The sequence below is a fragment of the Orbicella franksi genome, chromosome 12 (genome assembly GCF_964199315.1).
Source record: "Orbicella franksi chromosome 12, jaOrbFran1.1, whole genome shotgun sequence".
Taxonomy (NCBI): Eukaryota; Metazoa; Cnidaria; class Anthozoa; order Scleractinia; family Merulinidae; genus Orbicella; species Orbicella franksi.
In genome coordinates this window covers 15150214-15173627 of record NC_138156.1, presented here as the reverse complement: position 1 = coordinate 15173627, position 23414 = coordinate 15150214, and the positions used below count along the sequence as shown (strand labels likewise).

General features: G+C 40.0%; 3 protein-coding genes across 10 annotated transcripts in view; 2 read left to right on the top strand and 1 right to left on the bottom strand.

Annotated features, from left to right (window-relative positions):
* Positions 1 to 21327, bottom strand: part of LOC145462449 (cyclic GMP-AMP synthase-like receptor 2) — a 266104-nt gene extending 244777 nt beyond the window's left edge. The window contains exon 1 of the mRNA XM_081445983.1: positions 21253 to 21327. The gene's annotated coding sequence lies outside the window, so the exon portion shown is untranslated. The remainder of the gene's footprint in view (positions 1 to 21252) is intronic.
* The window catches only part of LOC145462359 (bridge-like lipid transfer protein family member 2), a 274690-nt gene that overhangs the window by 235693 nt on the left and 15583 nt on the right, over positions 1 to 23414 (top strand). For 7 of the 8 annotated variants that reach the window (XM_081445856.1, XM_081445860.1, XM_081445857.1 and 4 more), the window contains 6 exons: positions 2633 to 2695; positions 10894 to 10965; positions 14360 to 14500; positions 14648 to 14718; positions 15879 to 15915; positions 16268 to 16349. In XM_081445856.1, coding sequence (XP_081301982.1) covers positions 2633 to 2695; positions 10894 to 10965; positions 14360 to 14500; positions 14648 to 14718; positions 15879 to 15915; positions 16268 to 16349 — 466 coding nt within the window. The remainder of the gene's footprint in view (positions 1 to 2632; positions 2696 to 10893; positions 10966 to 14359; positions 14501 to 14647; positions 14719 to 15878; positions 15916 to 16267; positions 16350 to 23414) is intronic. The other variant, XM_081445858.1, reaches the window with a different exon arrangement.
* Positions 3792 to 23414, top strand: part of LOC145462469 (uncharacterized) — a 249957-nt gene continuing 230334 nt past the window's right edge. Inside the window, exon 1 of the mRNA XM_081446005.1 lies at positions 3792 to 9551. Within this exon, the coding sequence (XP_081302131.1) occupies positions 5383 to 6186 (804 nt within the window). The 5' untranslated portion in view covers positions 3792 to 5382 and the 3' untranslated portion in view covers positions 6187 to 9551. The remainder of the gene's footprint in view (positions 9552 to 23414) is intronic.

The window sequence follows — 23414 nt, the reverse complement described above, 5'->3', positions numbered from 1 at the left end:
AAATACCAATATTTTAAATAGTTTGATGTGTCAGGAAAAGAAAAAAATGCATGTTATTTAAAGGGTAAAGGTAAACTTTATTTTGCAAGAGTGGTCCATTCAGCAACGAGGCTGATATGCAGAGGGGCCCTGGACTAAAAATATAATAATTAAAAACACAAGACATTGTGATCATTTAAAAATACAAGATAAAATTTAAAAATACAAGATATAAATTTAAAAATGCAAGTAATAATTAAAAATATAGAATATAAACAAGCATGCACTAATTTATATTTGCAAGTAGATTGCAGCAAAAGAAGGATATTTCAAACCACACTTTTTGCATAATAGTAAATGGACCATTAGATGAATACAATTTTGATATTAGGGTAAATTGCTTCAAAATGATACAAGTGTGTCTATGATGTGATGGCCTGAAGGTTTTGTTGATGTTATTTTTTGCAGTCCCAAGGATGAGGGGTTTTTCAAGATCACTCCCACTATAATTTTGTGTCACAAAAATCTATCAAGCCATTTTCAAGATTTTTGAAAACATGCACAAAATCAAAAGTTGCGATCGTACTGCGTCTCTCATAAGCACATGAATTCTGCTCAATCAACGGTTTTGTGTTCAACCTCATTGTTCAACCTGGTTGCCTCCTTAGTCGTTCGGAGAAAGACCCTGATTGTGGCTGGTCATGTAACCACCCAGAATCTGGGTGGTAAAAAATCTGTTGGCCAGGAGAGGTGGTAGAGTGCTTTGATAGTTGCTGTGATAAACTTTGTGTCGATTTGTGGGTTTCAAGTCCTTAAGCAGTAGCTAAAAACTAGCCACTTTATCAGGGTTTGAGGTCAAATTTTACCAATGAAGAATGCTACAATATTTCTGCCAACTCCAGAATATAAAAGACTTTCGTTCACAAAGAAATTCGGCAGTAGGATGGAGCACAAACTTTTTGACAGGTGGGATGTGTTAAACGTATCAAATCGAAGTGAAACTTTGAATTTGGAGGTAATATATTTTCTTCTTTGTGCAGTGTTTTGGCATAGTCAAGAACAACTTTTTGCAAAATGGTAAATAAAACATTGTTTTATATAGCGAACAATGTGCCATGAGGTTAATTCAAGCAACATGAAAGGGCGAAACAGTTCTTACTTCTTAGTAAATCAACCAGCAGGAATCAGAGTGATAGGTACTTCAATATGCTGGATATATAAATATATTTCGTTTGACCTGTGTGAGCTTGTGTGAAGCTTTGAAAAGGACTGGAGAATTTCAAAGGTGTACTACAGTACTTGCCCATGTGTGGTTTAATATACATGTAGCGATGACCAGCGGTCGTCACCTGTCTTTCACTTCAGTTGAGATCAACAAAAATTATTCGTCGACTCTGCCCTGGTGGAAATGTCCGTGTCACAGGTGGTCACATTACCAGCTGCAACGAGGGTGTTTCTCCCAATGACAAGGGAGGCAGAAGAGAGAGAGCCTGGGAACGAGGTTGTTTTGTGTTTTGCTGCTATTAGTCATCATAGTGGGTCTCCACAGTCTACCTGTGGGTCTCCTAGTCTACCACAGTGGGCTCGAAATGTTCCTCTGTGGGTTATGATTGGTAGATTTCGATTCATTTTGTTTAATTCTTTTCTTTAAGGTTCATTGTTTGTCATCCTTATTATGATTGGCAGCAGCCAAAGCACAATTGTTAGTTAGGTTTGAACATCAGGATGCTGGTGTTTTTGAGAGGTGCAGCAGGAAAAGCTGTAGCTCAGATAAACTGTATTGAGCATTATTAGGTGCAAACTTTAAATCAGTATTCAGCTACGGATGAGTGAGCAGCTGTTGAAAGTTTCAGTATGATAAAGTACTGTTAAATCTTCTTTTCAAAATGTTGCAAACACCATGTGGGTGACATGCAGAGCATTCCTATGAAATATTTGGTGTGTTATTGAGTAGTGAGGTGTGGTATGATTTGGCAAACTAAAGGGTTTGTCTGTTGATAAGATACATAATCTGCCATTGTAAGCTCGAACAGCTGATGTTTGAGTATTAGTCGTGTTCAAATCAGGTCTATTCTTATGTAATGTAGTTCCAGAAAATATCCATACCCACCCCAAGGAAGGCTAATGGAAATTCTAAGGGGGAGGGGGATTTCAAAAGCCCAATTTTTTAAAGGAAAGTAGGGCACTAAATGGAATTTCCAGAGGGGTGAGGGGTTTCAAGCTAAAAAACCTTCTGTGGAAGGGGTATGGACATTTTCTGGAGCAACACATTGTGATAACTTGGTAAAAGATGGTGGTTAAGTTACCTGTCCAATGCCATGTTTATAACTGAAAAATTCCTTGACCTCTTGGTAATTTTCTGAAGAGACTAATCATCTTTAATTGTTGAGTTCTATTGATATTTTCATTACTGAAGGTTTGGAGCTAATGTTGGTATGTCGAGGTGTATACATAGCTTCATTATTCTGCCAAGAGACAAAAAGAGATTGATTGCACGGCTATCTGCAAGTAGTCACTTGAACATGGGTTTATAGTCGATTTTCTCTAGAAAATTACTACCACACACATGGGCAACATTCCCCTCACCAGTTACTAACCATTCAGGTGCAGTATCTTATTTTCCTTAATGTTTGTTGTTTGAATTCAACGGTAGACAAAGAAGAAAAGCACATTCTATAAACGAATCAGTGACTATGATGACCTGGACAAAATGAAGGTAAGATGATGTTTTATGTATATTTTGCAGTTAATTGAAATTGATTATTCTTATGGCAGTTAATATGTTGGTTTCTTCACCTACATTATAGGTATCACCCTAGGATAAATATTGACAATCTAGGAGAAAAAAATATTTAGGAGTTTATAGTGACAAGCATCTCAGCTGGGAACTACAGTTGCAATATATAAATAGTACAAAATTAATAACTAAAAACGTTCATATTTTCAGGCTCTCAAAACTTAGCCATTACCTTGACTTTCATACGCTAAAACAAATAATAATTTATACTATCCTTTGAATTAACCTTATTTAAGCTATGGCATTATTGCCTGGGGCTGTGCCAGTAATATTCATTTAAATTGTCCTCATATCAAACAGAGTAAGTGTCTTCTGTCCATCTTCTTTGCATATGCTAGGGAGAGTGCTGGACCCTACTATAAGCTCTTAGGAATTCTTAAGCTAGACAATATATCTGTCGGATTTTCCAGGAACATTCCCGCAGATCTGCACCCCTTCATTCATGTAACCTGTGATTTTATTTATTTATTTATTTATTTTTATTTTGCCTTCCTAATGGCAGAAGCTTGTAAGGCTTACCTAGCATGAAATGTAGAGAACTTCTTTCTGCATGTTTCATTTAAAAAGCTTTTTTATTATTATTTATTGCTACCCACCCCCTCACCTCCCCTTTTCAACTGGTGTTGAGTTTAGTCCAGGCTACTGGTCTGAACTTGTTCACGTGGTGACTCACAGAGGGAGCTAATGGATTAGCATTCTATAACTACTGTGTAAAGGAAGTCTGCCCAAGGACATCATTAAGTCCAATGAAGGAGCAAGTCTAATGATTTGCTAGCAAGCGTCATCCATTACTGTACATGAAACGGCCCCAAGACTATTATGGGTCGCCAGTTAGCCTTGTAACTTAGCTTGGCCTTAACTTTGATCTAGCTAAAGACTGTTATAGTGTTGAAATACCACTTTCCCACTCAATGAAATTCAAGTACATCCGGGACATTGTTATTTGCGAGCAAAACATGGCCACGAACACAGTTAAGAAAATCACTTGGATTGCTGATTTGAGTAGCAGTTCCTAATGTTATCAATTTAAGGCATTCTCCGCCTAGCTAAATATCAGAACTGTCTGTGATACGCCAGTGCTGAAGGAATTTATTTGTGTGGTTTTCCGGTTGATAATTGCTGTAAACAGCATGCGGAGTGTTCACTTACTCCCAATTATGGTCTAGTTTGCTCGAAGTTGAATCGGTTCTCTATGTGGGAAGCTCTTGTTCAGTCCATTTAGGGCGATGCAGGCCTTTAGAACGCTATAGATCAGCTCTCTGTCAGGGTTTTGACATGTGTAGGTTTGTATTGATTTGTACTTGAATTTCATGTTGAAAGCACTCAAATTGTACAATTCATGATTCAATTAAGAGTCCCTGAATTTAATCTTTCTGACCTCAAAAGGCATACAAGAGAGTTATTTCATTTCAACTTGAGCTATGATAAGCCCTGTTGAAAGCTAGCTCTAGGACAGAATTGTATCAAGTTTATCAGTGACAAGTCAAATTCCTAATCTTATGTAAAAGGTAGCTTATTATTCAGTGGCATGTGATGAAAATATAACTTCATCTCACACAATCGCACAGAACTTTAAATTTGCTGTGGGTCATCAATCTGACCAGTTATATCACGAAAAAGGTTGTAAAGGTTCATTGTGGTGAAGTACAGTAATAAAGTAGTTCATATAATAGTTATCACAAATTTCCCAGAGTGGAGGTGGCTGTGAATGAACATTTAAAAAAATGGCACTCCCCTTAAAACAACCATACATAGTAAACATACAAATGCCAGGCTTGACATACATTGTGACAGCCGTGTCAGTCAGCACTTCAAGACCAGTTACTATTGATATATAGATAGCACACTGTAAGAAAGTGTGGCTGAAAGCCAGAGGGCATAATGCCAGTAGGCATTACATTATCACACCTTAAAAGTTGCCAGTCAAAGCATGCGTTACATTGGATACAACACCAGCCATTTAAAAATGAGCTGTAATACTTGCGTTTCAGTAACGTTGAGTTGGGAACCAATTATATTTCAGACTCCATTCAAAATATATGAGACAACAAATGGTAGGAATTTCCCAGTTAGTGCTTCAAACCACTTTTAAACACCAACAGAAAGGCAAACACCCCTAAAGAAACAATAGAAGGGGCCTGGGTATACACAGAAGGCTCTGGGACCTAGATCTTGTGATCCCATGATGCTTCGGTGGCTTTTTTCCTTGTGCTTCAAACCATTCGCTAAGTATTTTGCTTTTGCTTTGCCTTCTTTACAAATTCTAACCATTTTTTAGGCTATACCTCAGTGTTTTTACACAGTAGGTTTCGTTTTGGTGATATTTGTCACTTTTCAGGATATTTAAAATCGTTGAACATGTCTCATAGAAGACACAAGTTGCGTAAAAGATCCTTCTCCCAGTCGCCATCTTCCCTCCAAAACTCTGTTTCGTCACCTGATGTACATCATGAAGGGTCCTGCTGAAACGGTACAAAGACAAAAATGAATCCCTTCAGAAGATTCTTCCATCGATAGAACGTCTTTCCAACCGAATAGACTCGTTAGAGTCACGAGCAAATCAGCCAGAAACTGTTGCAGATACTGATGATGATGCTTTGTCGATTATGGCGGGTGAAATGTCAGGCTTCGAGATTAGCGAACCTTTGGCAACCAAAGAATCTTTTAAGACGGTTACTACGCTCATTGGGGCACTCGTAGAGCCTATTCGGGCACCCATAGCGCCTGCTAAGGCACCAACAGAGTCTAGTAAGACATCTGACGAAAGTGAAAACTCAGCGAAATCTAGTGATGATCATGGGCTGTTCAACCCAGTTGCCAAGTCAACCTCCTGGAAACCATCAGCTGCTTTCTCCAAGTTTCTGGATACTAATTTTCGAAGAAAATTATCTTACCAGCAATCTCTGGTTATTATGGATGACTGGGCAACTCCTGAAGTGGATGCACTCTCTGCTTCAAAACTTGATCAACAATTGTTGAATCAAGTACCATTTAAAGTGAAAAAGTTTGTACAAGAAAGGGACAAGGAAATGTTTAATGTTCAGTGTGCTTTTTTAAATGCCACAGGTTCACTTTGTGGCCTTCATGATTGTATGGAAAATTATTCAGCTCCAACATATGAGGAAATTAAAGTAGCTTTGGAGCAAGCCCTATGCCTTCTAGGATCAGCTAATGCTCAGCTGTCTATCCTGAGACAACAGAGAGTCCTTGCTGCCATAAACAGTTCGAGGACAAACCTGGTGGAACTTCCTCTGCCTAATGCAAAATCATGGCTATTTGGAGATGATTTCTCCTCCTTGGCCTCAAATCAGGCTGAGTTGTCGAGGGGACTCATGAAAAATTTGGCACAAACTACAGGGAAATCCTTTTCTAGATGTATTAATAGTTCCCAGTCTCAAAGCAAACATTGAGGAGACATCTTTAACAAGTATCAATCCACTGGGTATTCAAACCCTTCTAAATCTCAGTCAAATTACCAAGGGCTTCATTAAAAAAAACAGACTTTTTCGTCCCCCCCTCCCTAGAAAGGACGTCAGCCAGACTCTCAGAGTGCATAGTGTCTTGGAGAACCCTAACATCGGACCCACAGATTCTCTCAATTGTTTCAGGTTACAAGGTAAGTTTCCTCAAAACTCCTTTTCAAACGTCTCCACCATTTATCCAAACATTGGGTCAGGAGGCCCTCCTAATATCCCAGGAAGAAAAGGAGCCCTACAAAAAACCTCTTTAACCAGAGATGGTTTTTACAGCCGTCTGTTTCTTGTACCCAAAAAGGGAGGATCTGTGTGTCTGGTGATAGACTTAAGTTCTTTGAACAAGTTCATTGTAAATGAGCATTTCCGGATGGAACACCTCAGTTGTCTAAAGACGTTGCTTTTACTAGGAGATTTTATGACAAATGTAGATTTAAAAGATGCTTACCTTTCTGTGCCTGTCCACGAGTCTTCCCAAAAGTTCTTTTGCTTCATTTGGAAGGGAACATGTTACCAGTTCAAAGCTCTTTCATTCGGCCTGTATTCAACCCCCAGAATTCTACGAAAGTTCCAAAACCTGTTGCCGCATTCCTGAGGAGGAAGGCCATTCAAGTCCTTATACACCTGGATGACTTTCTTCTTTTGGCTGCAACAATGAAGGAAGCTGTGAAAAATACTCAGCTTGTAGTGACTCTCCTTCAGTCCCTATTTTTTTCAATAAACCTCAAGAGGTCATTACTGATTCCAACACAAGTGATAACCATCCTGGGTTTCCAAATAGACTCAATGTGCATGATGGTATCACACCCGGTAAAAAAGGCCAACAAAACTCTAGCGTGTTGTTGCTGTGTGCTCATTTCTCAAAATATCACATTACAAAACCTAGCAAGTTTAATAGGTCTGTTAGAGTCCTTGAGACCAGCCACCTACAGTCAGATCTGATGTGGAGCCTACAAATGAACCAGGAGCCAAATGAGCCCTGTCACCGAGTGCTAGAGTAGAACTCGCTTGGTGGTTGAAACACACCCTCAATGCAAATGGCAGTCATGTGCACCTTCCTCCGCTGGATATGATCATTACCGACACCTCCAAGAAAGGTTGGGGGTGCAGTGCATCAATCCCTTCAGACCAATGGAAGATGGTCACAAAAAGAGTCTTTCCCACACATTAATTATCTTGAGCTAAAGGTGTCCTTTTTGGCCTTAAAAACCCTCATGTAAGTCTCACATAACTGTACAGTGTATCTCTGCAGCTAGACATCACGACTGCCATCGCTTACATCAACAACAAAGGGGACTCTGGCCTTAGAGATGTGGGATTGGTGTCAGGCAAGAGACATCCTTGTGATAGCTCTCACATCCCAGGAAGAGACAATGTCTCAGCGGACAAAGAGTCCAGAGAATTCAAGGACATAAGCGAGTGGAAGTTGGACCCAACAATTATTCGGCCTTTTCTGCTAAATTGTCACACAGATCTGTTTGCGAGTCGTCTAACCAACCAACTTGCGCATTAGATCAGTTGGAGGCCCGACCTAGGGAGCCATCCACACAGATGCCTTCATGATCAACTGGGCTCCTCTACGGGGCTATGCCTTCCCCCCTTCAATCTGATATCCAAAACCCTGACAAACGTAACAATGACCAAACGGAACTAATTCTTGTTGCTCCAGTTTGGCAAACCCAGCCCTGGTGGCCGGTTCTGCTGAGAGTACTAATATCTCAGCCAGTGTTGCTACCGAACAGTCCAACCCTCTTAACTGACCCAACCGACCTGAACTGAGTTCATCCTATGTATCCTCGCCTTCACTTGACCATGTTTCACATCTCTACCAACATTTCCAAGCTGAGAGCATTCCAAGAAACGTTGCCTATCTACTCATCACAGCAACTCGTACCTCCACACACAAAACCTACGAGTCTAGTTGGAACCATTGGTGCCACTGGTGTTCTGGACGGCATATTGATCCTCTTTCGTCATCTGTAAGTGACATTCTAATAATCTTAACAGAAATCTTTAACAAAGGCTTAGCATACCAATCACTTGACTCCCTCGTTCTGCTATTTCCTCAACTCATGCAAGGATAGACAGTTTTTCAGTGGGTCAGCATCCTTACGTTACTAGGCTCCTTAAAGGAGCTCTCAATAAACTCCCATACCATTCCCATATCTGGAGTGTTGATGTTATGTTCAAAGTGCCACTAACCCCAAAAATTGTTTTTCCCTAACATGAATTTCCTTTTTCTCCTGATCACCACTGCAAAAAAATTATCGTTGTAGCTATTTTTGTTTTTTTTCTACGAGTTTTCAAAGTTTGTAAAATTGCCCTTTTCCATGTTCACGACCGAGCAATAGAAAGAGAATGGGACGAGTTGGCTTCTGACATCATTTCAGGAATAACAATGTTTTGCTTCTGAGAAGAATATATGCGAATATGCGATAGTGTGTGTCAACGTCATTGCAAAATGCAAGGAATATATGTTGTTGGAAGCTGTAGCAATACAGGATGTATAGGATAGAGTGTTTCTCTTTATTCAATACCTCTATACCAATGAAACTCCACCAGAAACGAGGAAAAGACCAAAGAAGTGGGCTGATTTGTACGAAGCTAAAGCAAGCTAAAGCTGGGAAGCCATCAATTTCTGCAATCGCTACTGTAAAAACCTAGTGATTTTCATGGCCTGTATATATATTCTTCTCAATCTCTAGGGGAAAGCTTGACATTGCTGGATCTGACTATTCCGAGCGCAAACGATCCTCCAAGTCAAAACTATAGGTTAAGAAATTACATGGTGAATTAATCGCATCGTGTTTTTTGTTCTCGAAATAGAGACTTTTCTAAACGAATAGTGAATGAAACCTATGTCCTACAATGAAGCGATTAAGATTGTTGAGGTTTCGAACTGGTGAACTGGCTACGTATTTCTGGATTTTAATAAAAACACACACACGCCAGAGGTCGTAATCCGGCTGTATTTCTCAATGGCCATTCTGAATACAGAATTGTTTTGTTCTTTGGGAGGCGCGGTGGCTTCATGGTTAGTGCGCTCATCTCCGAATCGAGCGGTCCAGGTTCGAGCCCTGGCCGGGGACATTGTGTTGTGTTCTTGGGCAAGACACTTTACTCTCACAGTGCCTCTCTCCACCCAGGTGTATAAATGGGTACCGGCGAACTTAATGCTGGGGGTAACCCTGCGATGGACTAGCATCCCATCCAGGGGGGAGTAGAAATATTCCTAGTGGCTTCATGCTACAGAAACCAGGATAAGCTCCGGCCTGATGGGCCACTTGGCTCGCATGCAGACTGTACCTTTGTTCTTTGAGCTTCATCTTTGAGGAATGAAATACATCTAAAATACAAACTTACAATGGATCAAGCATTAATAAATATATGAAGAAAGTGAGAAAAATGATTGATTCAACTCTAGAACTACCGACGCAGATTGTCGTGCTGAAAGAAGAATGTGCTTGTCAGTCAACCAAAACGCAAACTAATTAGTCGAGAACTCCCAGGTTATTAGAGTGTGTAAAATGGACATTTCATTTAAAATAACAGTGAAGTAGAAATGTGCTCATTTAACTGATACTATACTGAACCTCTTTTCAATATCTTGTCGAAGGATTTTCCATGATACACTAGTATGAAATATGCAAATTTGTGTAGCTTGTGTTCGTACACAGTAATTGATTAGTATGTGTATACTACGGTCAGTCGGCAATAACAAAGTGAAAAGTTACCTCACCTTTGGATATTGTTTGCCAACATCTCTGCTTATCACCTACGTTAAAAATATTTTAATCATTGATCTGGAGAAGTAGGCAGGAGTGGACTATGACTGCATTGCATTTTAACTTGTATTTCGGGGGAAATTAATGTTTGAATCTAAAAATGTTTTGACGCTCCGAAATCTGCACGTTCCTTAAAGTCAAATTACCAACTTTTCCTGTTCACTAACATCTTTATAACTCTTTAAGAGCTGTAAGTTAACTCTTCAGCCATTATTTGTTCCTTTATAACCCAAATGGACTGGTAGATTGTCTATCCTGATCCTGGCTTAAGTTACAACGCCGCAGTCTCCACTGGCGACCCGCACTTCGAAATGGAAAAAAATATATACATCGCAGCCATCCAAATCCTAGCTAGACTCCGAATTGTAATGCTAGATGATACAGTTCTTTCACTTAAAAATCTTGTCCAGTTTGATAAAAATGTGAATTACAAATAACCCAAAAATGTTTTGAAAGCCCACGAATCTCAGCCAAAAGTCTCTTGAGTGTTTTAGCCCGGTTCCCGAAGTGACGTCGCTAGTTAGTCCGACCCAGATCCCATTGTGCGCGGTCGTGAACATAGAAATTACATGTTCAAACATCATATTAATTGAGATAATTTTTTCGCTGAAGTTATCATGGAAACTAGTAGATTTTGTTAAAGGAAAAAATATTTTGGGGTTAGCATTTGTTGCATTTGTTTGGGGTTAGCATTTGTTGTCTCGTATATTTCTCACTTCGTCTGCTCATATAATTTGAATTATAACTTCAGGCCGCTTTGCAGCCCTAGTATAATTCTCATTTTTGCTGTCAAAATTAACATTCTGTTATATAAACTGTTTTCACTTTGGTTTGGTTTCATTCTGTTCCTTTTTTGCAGGAGAGAGCTTCTAAAAATAACTCATTCATCTATGTCAAGATCCCTGAGGTGTCCTTACTTGTTAGCTACAAGGTTTGTGTTCTTGTTTGGGTTAGTGAAGCTCATTACTTTATGAAATGAAACCGTGTCACTTCAAACAATACCAAAGATATGCCTACTTGCAGGCTAATAGTAACTATAATAGGTGATATTCTCATATTTTCCACCCTTATTGCCTGTAGTGTCACTGCCTTTTAGAAAGGGCCACAATTGCGAACTGTTGCTGCTGGTTTATGGACTGTTTTCTTCAGCATGACAAGCGCAATGTTGCAAGCTCTATAGCGTGCCTTACTGAACCAGCTTGTCATCATTCTCCATATCAGCCTCTTCACTCCAACATACTATAATCTTGCCAGCTGAAATTGCATGACTTCACAGTTTTGTTTCAAAATTCAGATCATTGGAAATTTTGATCTTGATGTGTAGCTGGTCTCTAGCAAGGGGGAACTCCCATATAAAAAGGACGGGGGTGCTTGTTTTACCTTTTAGGGTTTAAAAAGTGGATCTGGTACTTCTCAGGGTGTTCAGCCTCAAAAGGTTTACAGCATGAGCTTTTACAGTACTTTAAATATATGTTATTTGCCGGTTGGGAGGTCTATATGAAAAACTCTCACTGAGGTCTTGAAAGTTCTGCCCGAGGCTGCAAGTCGAGGGCAGCATTTTCAAGCCCAAGGTCACAGTGTTTCACTATATGGACCAACCATAAGCCAGCAAATAACATATTTATTTTTTCCTGCGACAAATTGGCTTACAAGTGGGTTTTTTTACACAACTTTGTCTTTGAATTGGCTTATGCACTGTCTACAAACTTTTCGAAAAAAAATCTGTCACAACTGTGAAACACTCAATTGAATTTACTTACAGTAACCTTCCTTTCCATTTAAATAGACACAAACTTGCGTTGATTAATCATCAATGGAAGTGTGAAAAAGGTAAAAGATTGATGAGTACCGCTAATTCGTTCACAAAAATAGATCAACGCGATTGATTCCACCTGCTGTAGCGGGCTGGATGGGAAAATTCTGCCCACTCTCTGAACCAATCAGATTACAGGATTTGTTGAATTCTGCCTCCTCACGAGTTGAGAAAAAAAAAGTGTTGTCAATTGATACCCCTTAGCGGTGAACAAAATTTCAAGCCAGGCCCACAAAGCAGGATCTTTGTACCTCTTAGGGGCTCTTTTCAAAATTTCCGACAAGCACCCTCACCCTTTTTATATGGAGGTCCCTCCCTAAGCCAGATCTTGATAGTTGCTTGTTTTGAAGTCAGGCAGCTGAATTTGTGAACATGTTCCAGCCAGTGCAAACTTTTCAAGAGCAAAAGGTAGATTTGAATATGTTTCTGAAACACTAGCTAGTCAATTTGAACTGTTCTATTTCTATATGTATTTGGGTTTTTTTTGTACTTTTTGTACTTACTTTTGAGCTTACCATCATTTTTAGTGCAGAGTGCACTAATTCGATGGTTTAGGAGGCTGCTGTTCACTAAGGTGCTAAGCTATAACACTATAATGCACTAACGTGTCAACTTAAATATTTCTTTAATTAATTTATTTCAATTACTCAATTAGCCTTGCAGGAAGGGGGACTTGGTGGGGTAGTTACCCGTGTGCACTACATGAGACATGTCATACTTACGTTGCTCTTTCAATGATATAACAAAACTATATATTTGTTTTTGCAAATCCCTTGCTATCCTTGTGGTTCTATTCTCTAAAGAACAAAAGCAATTTGCTCAAAACGCATGTGCAGACTAGTTAGTGTCAGTGTCGACTGTACGTTAGGAGATAGATACATTTCATACGGGATTACACATGAAAATTTAGTCCTTTTCCTTGTGGGAAAGCACAAGTAAGATGCCTGCATTCTAACATTGCTGTTGTGATAAACTCCGTTCTCGAGTTCAGATCCACACGGGTTTTTTTTTATTTTTTGGAGTGATATCACACTCTCGTTTTGACTGGGGATAGCAGCGATATTTCAGGTAACGTCAGCTCTCCCTTTTTTAGTGCAAAGAACGCTACTGTGACTGCATATCTTGTGGAATCACCCCTAGCTCATTTCAACAAATTGCGTGTGCTGTTTATAACTATTGTGTGTTTGCCAGAGTTCAAATAAAGAATGGCAACATATTGCTTCTCCTTAGCAGCTTGTTTTTTTCCAGTTTCATGAAAGAGAGCAAAAAGTTCAAATTCAGCCGAAGCTTTCCCGTGTTAGTTATGTGTAACGCTAGTAAATATGTGACAAAAGAAACTTTGCAATTAGTTCATTTTAAATTCAATATTACGTGAAAGTGGCAATTTTACTTTTCATGCCAGTTGTAACTTGATACTTTTGTTTTCCTCATCAAGGTATGCAACATGATACCCTTGTTTCCTCGAAAATATAAGAAATATGTGTATTTTTTTACTCACTGCTGGAGATAAATGGAATTAAGTTATATATCTGATGAAAAATTCGAAGAGGAACGATTTTGTTTCATTCAAAAGGCAAATTTTCATTTCACCAATTAATAAACAAGAACTAATCTAATTATCAAATAGTCACATCCAGTAACAGAATAGTGCATTCTTATTCTGTTGCCACCTTTGGTGTTAACAATAAAACCATGTCAAACTAATGCACAATGCTATCAATTAATACAACAGGAGCATTTTAGCCAGTAGTATTGATGGTACAGCTCGTTACTTAACCAAAATTATATGCTACATTGGTGAGCAAGTCACTTCAAAGACTGATATAATTAATTAGCGGTTTCACTTAGTGCCACTGAGTTGGTAGCAAGAAACTCAATGTAAACCACTGTCCTGGCAAATGATAATTGTAAGGCTGTTTCAGCCTTGCCAAGATGGCCGTCAATTTAGGGCTCAACCAGCCCTTTGCACAAAGTCAAAGAGAAATGTAAAGAACAAAAGCGCTGCCTTGCAGCCCCTCGTCCACTGCCCACCCTCCCGTGCCCTAGAGAAAACTCTTGTCTCGCCATCTGGCAAAGTCTCGCATTTACCATTCGCCATCCCTAAGGATTGGCCTGCTAAGCCACCTCTGAGGCCATCAAAGAAGAGGAGACCATACTGTTAGAAGAAATTGATGCTTGGACAAGAGCCGATGCCAACGATATTTTGATGTAGCTTTGGCTGAATATTTCTTAGTCTGTTAATATAAACTTGTTTGTTTGAATTATCGTTACTGGGTTAATCTAATTGTTCATTATTATTCTCCCTAGGTGGGATGTTAGTCCATCACAGGTTAGCTCCCACTCCCCAGCATTTTGTTATGCCACAACATATAATAATTTTTCAACATGAATTATAACAAAATTGAATGCAAAGCATAACAACTTCTAGCAATGCAAAATGTAACAACCTATACCTGCATTTATTTTGAAGACAAGAATACATTCTCATCTAAAAGAGTGATTGATTCTCCAGGGTGAAAAAGACAGGAACATCATTGACGTTCATGACTTCAGTTTGGTAATTCCAACACTGGAATATCACAATCGAACTTGGACATGGCATGATCTACTGATGGCCATGAAAAAAGATTGTGTCAATGTGCTTTTATCACAGGTTAGTCAAACCTCCATTTATATAAGAGTCAAGTTCCTTTTTGCATCAAAAGAATGTGACCTTTACCTGTGTATAATGGTGATAAATTGGGATTGCAGTTTCGTATTATGGAGACATAATCAATTGTTGTTTATTGTGTTGCTGTAGGCCATTAAAGAGAAGCTTCACCTTGTAGGAGGACACGGCACAGAAACTAAGGAATCAAAATCACAAACCAAGTGAGTTATAAGAGGGGGTTCATTTTCTTTGATTATGTCCCGCATGGCTTTCCGTTCATCCCCCAGGACCAGCTTTCATGCATTTATGGCTCATACATATATATTCAGTCACTTGTCGACTCAATATCGCAGTGTTCCCCCTACCCTTGGCTACACCTGAACGTTTGGTTTCTGTGGATGGTGGCTTGGAAGCAGGGAGTTAACGCAAGTGCTGGCCCTTAGTCATCCCAGAAAAACTTCTTATAACTGTATTGGTTGGCTGCGGAGGGCTTGTGCTTTTCAGACTCTCAAAATGCTTTTTAGTGATGACTGTAACATCAGCTTCTGTGGCTAGATGCAGTGTGACTGCAATGCTCTATGGTCTGGCAATTTACCATGTACTAACTTGTAGAAATGTATATTCTTGGTTTCATTTCTTTCCTGTGGCACACCAGTCTCCTTTGGCTTGAGTCCCACCTCTAGGGCTCAGGCATGGTTACTGGAGTGGCCAGCCTTCCTGCCAGGCCACATTCCAGTAAAATGGTTGCTTCTTCTCCATGTCAGGCAATTCTTTCCTCTCGCTGGGCGAACATCCTTTCTGCATCCTATGCAACCTGACTTAGTTGTTCGGTTACCAGCGCATTTGTTTTGCACGCTGTTTCTCACCCTGCACTGTCCTGGCCTGGTGATTGTACTCACTTCACTGTTGTCATTTGCATGCACTTGTTGATATTCTTTATTTTTATACTCACAGCCCTTTATCATGTCATTCTGCTCCTTTGCTCTTTCGAATGCTTTGGCCATTTCACGGACCAATTTCAGATCCCCCTTTTTGTATCAGTTAGTTTCAAAGCTCTGCGTTGCCCATTTCAACTACAGTGAACATGATGATAGCAATGTCCAGTGTGATTGGAAACAATACTGCCCTTGTTCTCTACACTTTGTAGGCAATTGGTAAACAGTATTGGGTAAGTCAGTGGGCCACTCTTTAGTGATGGTTATGCTTCTCTGTGTGAAACTAATATGCCTAACCAGTAGGCTGTTCCGGTAGTGTTTCCACTGGCCTTGTAGCTCTTCCCGCCAACTAAAGGAAGGAAATCAGGTTTACCTTCATGCATGCACACGCACAAACACCTACATATGAAGCTGTAATTCATGTGATCATTTTGGTTTTTTTCCAGGGAAGAAGACAAGGCTCGAATGCTTCTAGGAGGTTTGGTAAGCTGGGAGAATACTGACCAGGTGTTCATTTCTGCAGCGCTTTAAACAGCTAATATATGGGTGAATTGAATGATCATCTCTTTTGATGCTACTGTTAAACAGATTATGATTTTTTAGGTTTGTCAGACTTGAGGGCTGTGTTCCAGCAACACAAACAAGACCAATGGTGTGCAGCTAGTAAGACTAAACATATGCAACTCCGACCACTTAAACGGAAAAAATACTGCAGATCATTTTATGAAATCAGACTATCACCGGTCGGTCTATATTTTCACTCTGTGTTGTAAGACATGTGGAATGGTTAGAACTTTCTTTTGGCTGTATTTACATTCGCTGTTATTTATTTCAGCAGCAAAAAGACCAGCAGAAGAAGACAAAGAAAAAGTTGCTTGGCAAGTTGGTTAAAGTTACTCGTGGATCAAAACGAAAAAGTGTGTATTGTGTTTTGTATTGGTTTATATAGACTATTTGTAGTATTGTAGAGGGGGAAGGTAGATGTTGGGAATTGTATTTTGCGAGTTGTAGGCTCAAACTCCAAATAAACCAGCTGTTTAATCAACCAACCACATAATCCGGAACATACAATAAAGAGCAAATTACAATGGCTAAACACGGTGGAGAAGCCAGACTTGAAACTCCAAAAACAGCGGCAAGGCTGGCCTAAAATCTCAAACATTGCAAGAAAAATACAACAAAGATAAAAATCTGGAAAATTACGACAGCGAAGTTGAAAGGTACGTGCGAGCACGTTCTGGGCCACAATTGGCTAATTAAAATCACCTGAAACCACGCGCATGGACAAAAAACTCATACTAAGGTGAGAGAGGTGAGTTCAGAGTTCATAAAGTTCAAAACGTCTTCCCCCCTCGATCAGTGTTCATCATAGTCCTTCAGTTCATCCAGACACTGATCGACTTGACATCTTCTCATTTCTCCTTCAATGGCGGCTTGCCTTCTCTGTCTCTGTGGAGTGCAGGCAATTGGTCTCGCAGGTTCTTCTCCATCTGCAACACTAGTTTCGTGAACCTCTAACAGAAACAGTTTCTGTAGGGGGCTCCTAAGACACTTTCGCTTGCCACTGCTGGAGACAACTTCTATCGTGACTCCTCTTACGAGACCATCATTTCCTGGATACACATCTAGAACCCAAGATTCCAAGTTCCTCTGTTAGACTTTCCTTCTTGAACCATGAGGAATGCCCTTTCAATGTTGGCCACCAAGGTAGCTAAGCTGTACCTGAATCACATCAAGACATCAGAGAGTTTCAAGACATCAGAGGGCATCAAGACATCAGAGGGCATCAAGACATCAGAGAGCATCAAGACACCAAGACATGTCATCAGGAGTCATCAAGACATCAGAGAGCATCAAGACATGTCATCAGAGGGCATCATCCAGACATCAGAGAGCATCAAGACATTAGAGGGCATCAAGACATCAGAGGGCATCAAGACATCAGAAGGCATCAAGACATCGGATATGTCAGAAATCAGTGATGGACCGGCAGAAGACAATCATTCAACGGTGGACCAGTAGACATGGCAGATACATCATAGACTATTCTGACCTTGGTTGTCTGGTTGTCCTCATATACAACTGGATGATGTGGCAAATAATGAAGGTGACCAACTTGGTCTGGTGCACTGGGATCAACATCAGAGATTATTCCTTGCCACGATTGCTCTTCCGTGATGCAGTTGTACTCCACAAACAGGTTTCTGGGTTTCTTTTCAGATGCTTTAGAATAGGGGCCAGGCGTGAAACTGCTAATGCATAGTTATCCGGTAACAGTGGGTGCTGTTCCTTCCAAGGTAGAGGGACTTCATAGCGACCATCACATGACTGAATCGTATTCAAGAACTTGTCTTTCAGTGTGCCCTCATATGGTGACACGGCAATACTTTCTAACTACTAGAACTTCTTAACTTGTTTCACTAGAGGGTCTCCATCTTTTCGGCTGATATTTAGGTCATAACAGCTAGAAGTGTTAAGCTTCAGGGTGTGGCATGTTACCAGATTGGCATCAGAACCCGAACCAGGTACGTGGGGCATGGGTCCAGGCAACACTCATCCAAGACTTGTTTTCATTGCCACGGGTCCTGATTCCACCCATTCCATGTCGCCAGTAAAGAAAGACCAGTAGAAATCGTTCCCAATCAATAGATCTACTTCTGAACCACAGTCTTCGGTTGGGTGATCTGCGAGCTTCAGGTCAGCCAAATGACTGTAAGACTGTTGTGCAAATTGCACAGCTTGATCCTGTAATGGACTGCAAATGAGAGGGACTGCAAGGGCAGTCATCTGAACCTTTTAGCTTTCACTCAGTTCCCTGACACAGAACTTGACGACGTCACATTCCTTTAATTGTTCATTCTCTTGTCCAAACGTCTTGATAAGTAGCTTCTCTTTTCTCTTGGGGAGTAAATTTAGCTTGGCCCTTGCGCGTTCTGATAAGTAACTTCTCTGGCTGCCACTGTCGAATAAGATGCGCATATTCACCACAGGATGCAATTGATGACCCATCGACACTGGAGCGATGGCTGTTTGTAACAGGATTGACGTGTTCGAGTCCACACAAATGGTTGTAGAGGACTTGTTCTCATTAGATCTGCATTCTCCTCGATCAGATGCCACCACACTGCCATGGTTGTCATTTTCACAGATTGACATATGATGTTTTTCTGAGCAAGTATGACACACTTTGTTCGGTGAGCAATTTCTCACCAAGTGGTTGCGCCATAAACAAACAAAGCAATGACCCTGTTGTTTTAGTAGATTTCTTCTTGCGCTGATATTGGTAACTGTACCACAACTAATGCCTTGCACTTGGGTGACTCTGCATACAGAATGTGCAGCTGACAGGTTGCTCAGACTGATTAGTCAAGGTTGCGCCGGTCCGGACGTCTTTAGCCTTATTTGTTTGACTTGAGAGTGGTCTCTTGGGAGTGAAAAAATCAGACGGGTTTGTTCCAATAGGTTTGCAGTGTTCCCTTTCTTCAGTTTCAGAGTCAAAGGCCTTTAACAGAACATCCAAGTCCCATTCGGGTTGATCTTTAGCTCTCAAGATTATTAGACGCATGTACAGGGGTAGTTTTTCCATAAGAAGGGGAACCAAGAGTTTCCCATACAACTCACATTTGTATCCCTAGGGTTTGGAGAGCTCGAACATGGGCCTCGACTCGATCATAAAGGAGGCGCATCCGTTTCAAGTCATTGTCAACTGTTACTGTTGCTACTTTCACTAGACCTTCCATGTGAGCATTAACGATTATCTGGGGCTGCCCAAAATGTTTCTTTAAAATGTCTTTGGTTTCTCCATAGTTTTCTGCTGTCAGTGGTAGCCCTCAAATAGCTCCCGTGCAGGTCCTCCCAGTAAATTGCTCAGGTAATTAAAATTATCAACATCCGATAAACTGGGATTGTCATCGACAGCACTTCTGAATGAATCCCAGAATGGAGTGAAAGAAATACGATCACCATAGAATTTCTTAAGAGTGATCTTTGGCAATTTTGCCTTCCCGGCTCCTAGGCCTTCGGTAAATGAGTTAGAGCTAGAAGGATAATGAGAAATTGACTTATCTGTGTGACCAGAGTTTTCCACTTCTACTGCGTTTAGAGTCTCGTCAATTTGCACTGTCAACTGATGAATAGATTCTCTGAAGATTCCAGTTTCTCTGATTTCGTCTTCGATATGTTCTGTTCGATACGTTTTCACCTGATTTGCCACAGAGAGTTCAAAGTCATCAAGTGGGGCTTGCACCTTTTCCACAGTTGTGGTTACATAGCCTTCATGACCTCCACTGATATTATTCTTCTTTTTCAGCTCTTCATCAACCATGTTTTCCTATCCTTTGAGTCGTTGAGGGTAAACTCTTTAGACCAGTTGCATCCCGGGTCTTGGCACCATGTTGGGAATTGTATTCAGCGAGTTGCAGGCTCAAACTCCAAATAAACGAACTATTTAATCAACCAACCACGTAATCCGGAACATACAATAAGCGGCGAATCACAATGGCTAAAAACGGTGAAGAAGCTAAACTTAAAACTTCAAAAACAGCAGCAAGGCTGGCCTAAAATCTCAAACACGGCTAGAAAGATACAACAAAGATAAAAATGTGGAAAATTACGACAGCGAAGTTCAAATGTACACGCGGGCACATTCTGGGCCACCATTGGCTAATTAAGATCTCGTGAAATAGTTGGTAAGCTAGTATGTAAGTAAACTTAATTTGATAAGTAGGTTGAAGGGGGGTTGGCAGCCGAAGGGCTGGTGGGGACCTACTATACAACATTTAAAATTTTACAAACACGAAAGATATTAACAAAAGAATAAGAACTGTGTACAAGTAAAATTATTATATTATATATGTCTGAATTTATGAAAACCGTGTTGAAGACTTTGCACCAAATAGGGGAATGTTTTTGGAAAATCGGTCAGATCGTGTACATAAATATGGCCATGTCACACTGAGAGTGCTACCTACCTCGTGTACTCTTAATAGAGGCCATATGCCTATACAAGCCTTTGAAGTCGCTGCAAATGAGTCGAACGAGCCAAACAAAGCTAAATTAGAGCTTAAACTGATCATTTGATTCGCGGCAGTAATCTAGACATGCTTAACCTCTGCGATTTCACCTAAATGACCTCACTATGTCTTTACTGTGAGTTAAACTAACCAATCATGGCGACAAGAGCATGGTAAGCAGTGGAATCGGTTATTTACTTCTATATTTCAGCGAAAAAGTAGCCCTTACGTGACATTTAAGAGGCTGTCTCCGTAAAAACCGACCACTGATTTTACTTAGAAAATTCGATTTTTCTCTTAAGCTGGGATTTCGAAGCCCTTACCTAGTCAATCACTAAAATGAGTTTTATTTAATTAAAAATTGTAATTGAAGTTTTCTAAGATTGATTGAAGTTCGGTCCACTCGACACAAGTTGCATGCCTGCCGAAACTGGAAAAATAGCACATATTGCCGGCGCTCTAAAAACTAATATTCGCTCAAAAGTCCCAGTTCTTTTTTTCAACTATAGATATATCATAGCAGTTTGTTTAGCCATGTTGCAATTATAATTTAATGTTGTTCCTTCTACGGTTAAAAGAAGATTTTCTACCTGTTAAATCGAGTTTTGAACCAAACGCGAAAATAGTTCTACTTTGAAGGCACGTTTTAAAAATGTGGCACCTGAAACTGCTGAACTACATGAATAGAAAGTATAAATGTCCCTTAATTTAAAACAGTAATAAAATTTGTCTGCCCACGAGGTTTTCAAAACTAACTACCGTTCAAAGTAAAGGAAATTTTGAAAATATTCCAGTGAGTAACTAACACACTCGCCTTCGTAAAGTGCTCCGATAAATTCACGTAAATCTCTTACCTGGCTTCAAGATTAAAGTTTTGGTCCTTTGTAGCGATCCTTGAAACCTAAGTAGCACTAAAACTGCTAGCTTTTCCTTCCGGCTGTAGGTTTGTATATAAAGTACATTTATACGTTCCTCATCTGTGTCGAGCGTGACGGTCACATACTTCGATGTTCTTTGTATTACTGACCATTGTTTTCCTCGAAGCCGGTTTAATCATGTAGAGTCCTCTTGAAAGGTTTGTAGAAGCACTCTTTCGGACAACTCTCGGCACACATACATGTAGGAACAGTAAACGGAAGGAAGGATTGATAAATGCCACGGCCATTTTGTGTCTACAACAGGTGTTTTTGGTTCTCAATCTTCCCGTAAGTATCACATCATTGATTCCCGTTATAAAAGTTTTTAGCCAAATCAAAGTTTAGACCAAATAACGCCAGCAGCAGCTAGAAATGTCTAGGCCATTGCACGTCTAAGCCCTAAATAGATGTGGCTAAAGATCTTTGCTGTCTAAAGTAAGCACAACACTGTCGCCACAGGGTAAACCGCCTACTATTACGGGGCTAAATGTTGACCGGTTTACACATCTCAGGCCTCCCTCACGTACAATACTGGACGACGCTTGCCAGCAATTCGTTAGACTTGCGCCTTAATCGGACTTAATGATGTTCTCGGGCAGACTTCCTTTAGACAGCAAATACAGAACCCTAATCGGTCTGCTCCTTGTCAGAGTCACCACGCGAACTGAATTCAGACGAGTGTAGCCTGGGCTAAACTTAACACAAATTGAAAAGGGGGGTGGGGGGGGGGGGGAGATAAATAATAAAAAAAAATACCTAAATAAATGAAACATGCGGCAGAGAGTTTCTACATTTCATGCTAGGTAAGATTTACAAGCTGCTGTCATAGCAAAAGCAAAAAATAAAAAATAAAAAAAAAACAAATAAATTAAAAAACACTTAATTCCGTGTTCATAAATCCAGACATAAAGTACAAGTAAAATTAATATATTATTATATACAAACGAGATTTACTAGAACCTAGTTGAGTCAATAAAACCCAGAAATGTCCTTGACATTTTTTTTTTTTAAATATCTGCTTATAAGAATAAATATTTTCAGGTACTTTAACTAATCTATTTAAAAAATTCCAGATTACAGGGCCTCTGTACTGTAAAGTGTTCCTTCCAGTATCAGATTTAAACCTAATGATATTAAATTGATTGGGAAAGCGAGTTGACCCAGAAGTTGCTTTTTTAGAGACAAGTTCACAAACAGATTGGCTTGAAGTTTCAAAGTACACTTTGTGCATTAACATAAGAACGGACTTTTTTATAAAAGTAAGAGAAGGGTTGCCAATTCGATTTAATGAGACAGATGTCATCGGCCAGCGACGGTTGAAGGTTGTTTATAATACGGGAAGCTCTTGCGTGGATAGAGTTCAGAGAATTCATTGCAGAGGGTGAGCAATTTCCCTGTACTGAAATGCTATTTTACACTGGGAATGATGGATTTGAAGTATATTTCCTCAAGTGACTGTTTAGGAAGAATTCTCATTCTCTTTAATGCTCCAACTTTTTGTGTGACATGCTTCTTCACAGAGTCAATGTGCACAGACCATGAAAGTCTAGGGTCGATTTTAAGTCCTAGGCAAGTGGTAGAGTCAACCAGGTTGATTAAGCCTACCCCAAAGTGAAGGGGCCGGAGAGGACCAACAAAGGCGGATTTTTTTAGAATCATTGCCTCAGTTTTGATTGGATGGATGGTTAGTCGATTATTTACACTCCACATGAGGACTTGCTTCATCGTTTCATTTAGAGATGATATCACTTGGTTGACATTTGGGCCAATGCAGTAGACTGTGGTGTCGTCTGCATACATGTAAAGATCTCCTGAATCAGTGTGGTCAGGGAGATCATTAACATATATGTTGTACAGCCTAGGGCCGAGAAGCGAGCCTTGAGAGACTCCATAGTACACAAAGTCAATGGCAGACCTGCAGTCGTTTACATCAGTGAACTGGCATCTATTAAAAAGAAAGCTCATAAGCCATTCATGGAGTGATCCTGATATACCAATGGCATTTAACTTATAAGATAATATGTCGTGGTGAACAGTGTCAAAAGCTTTTTGG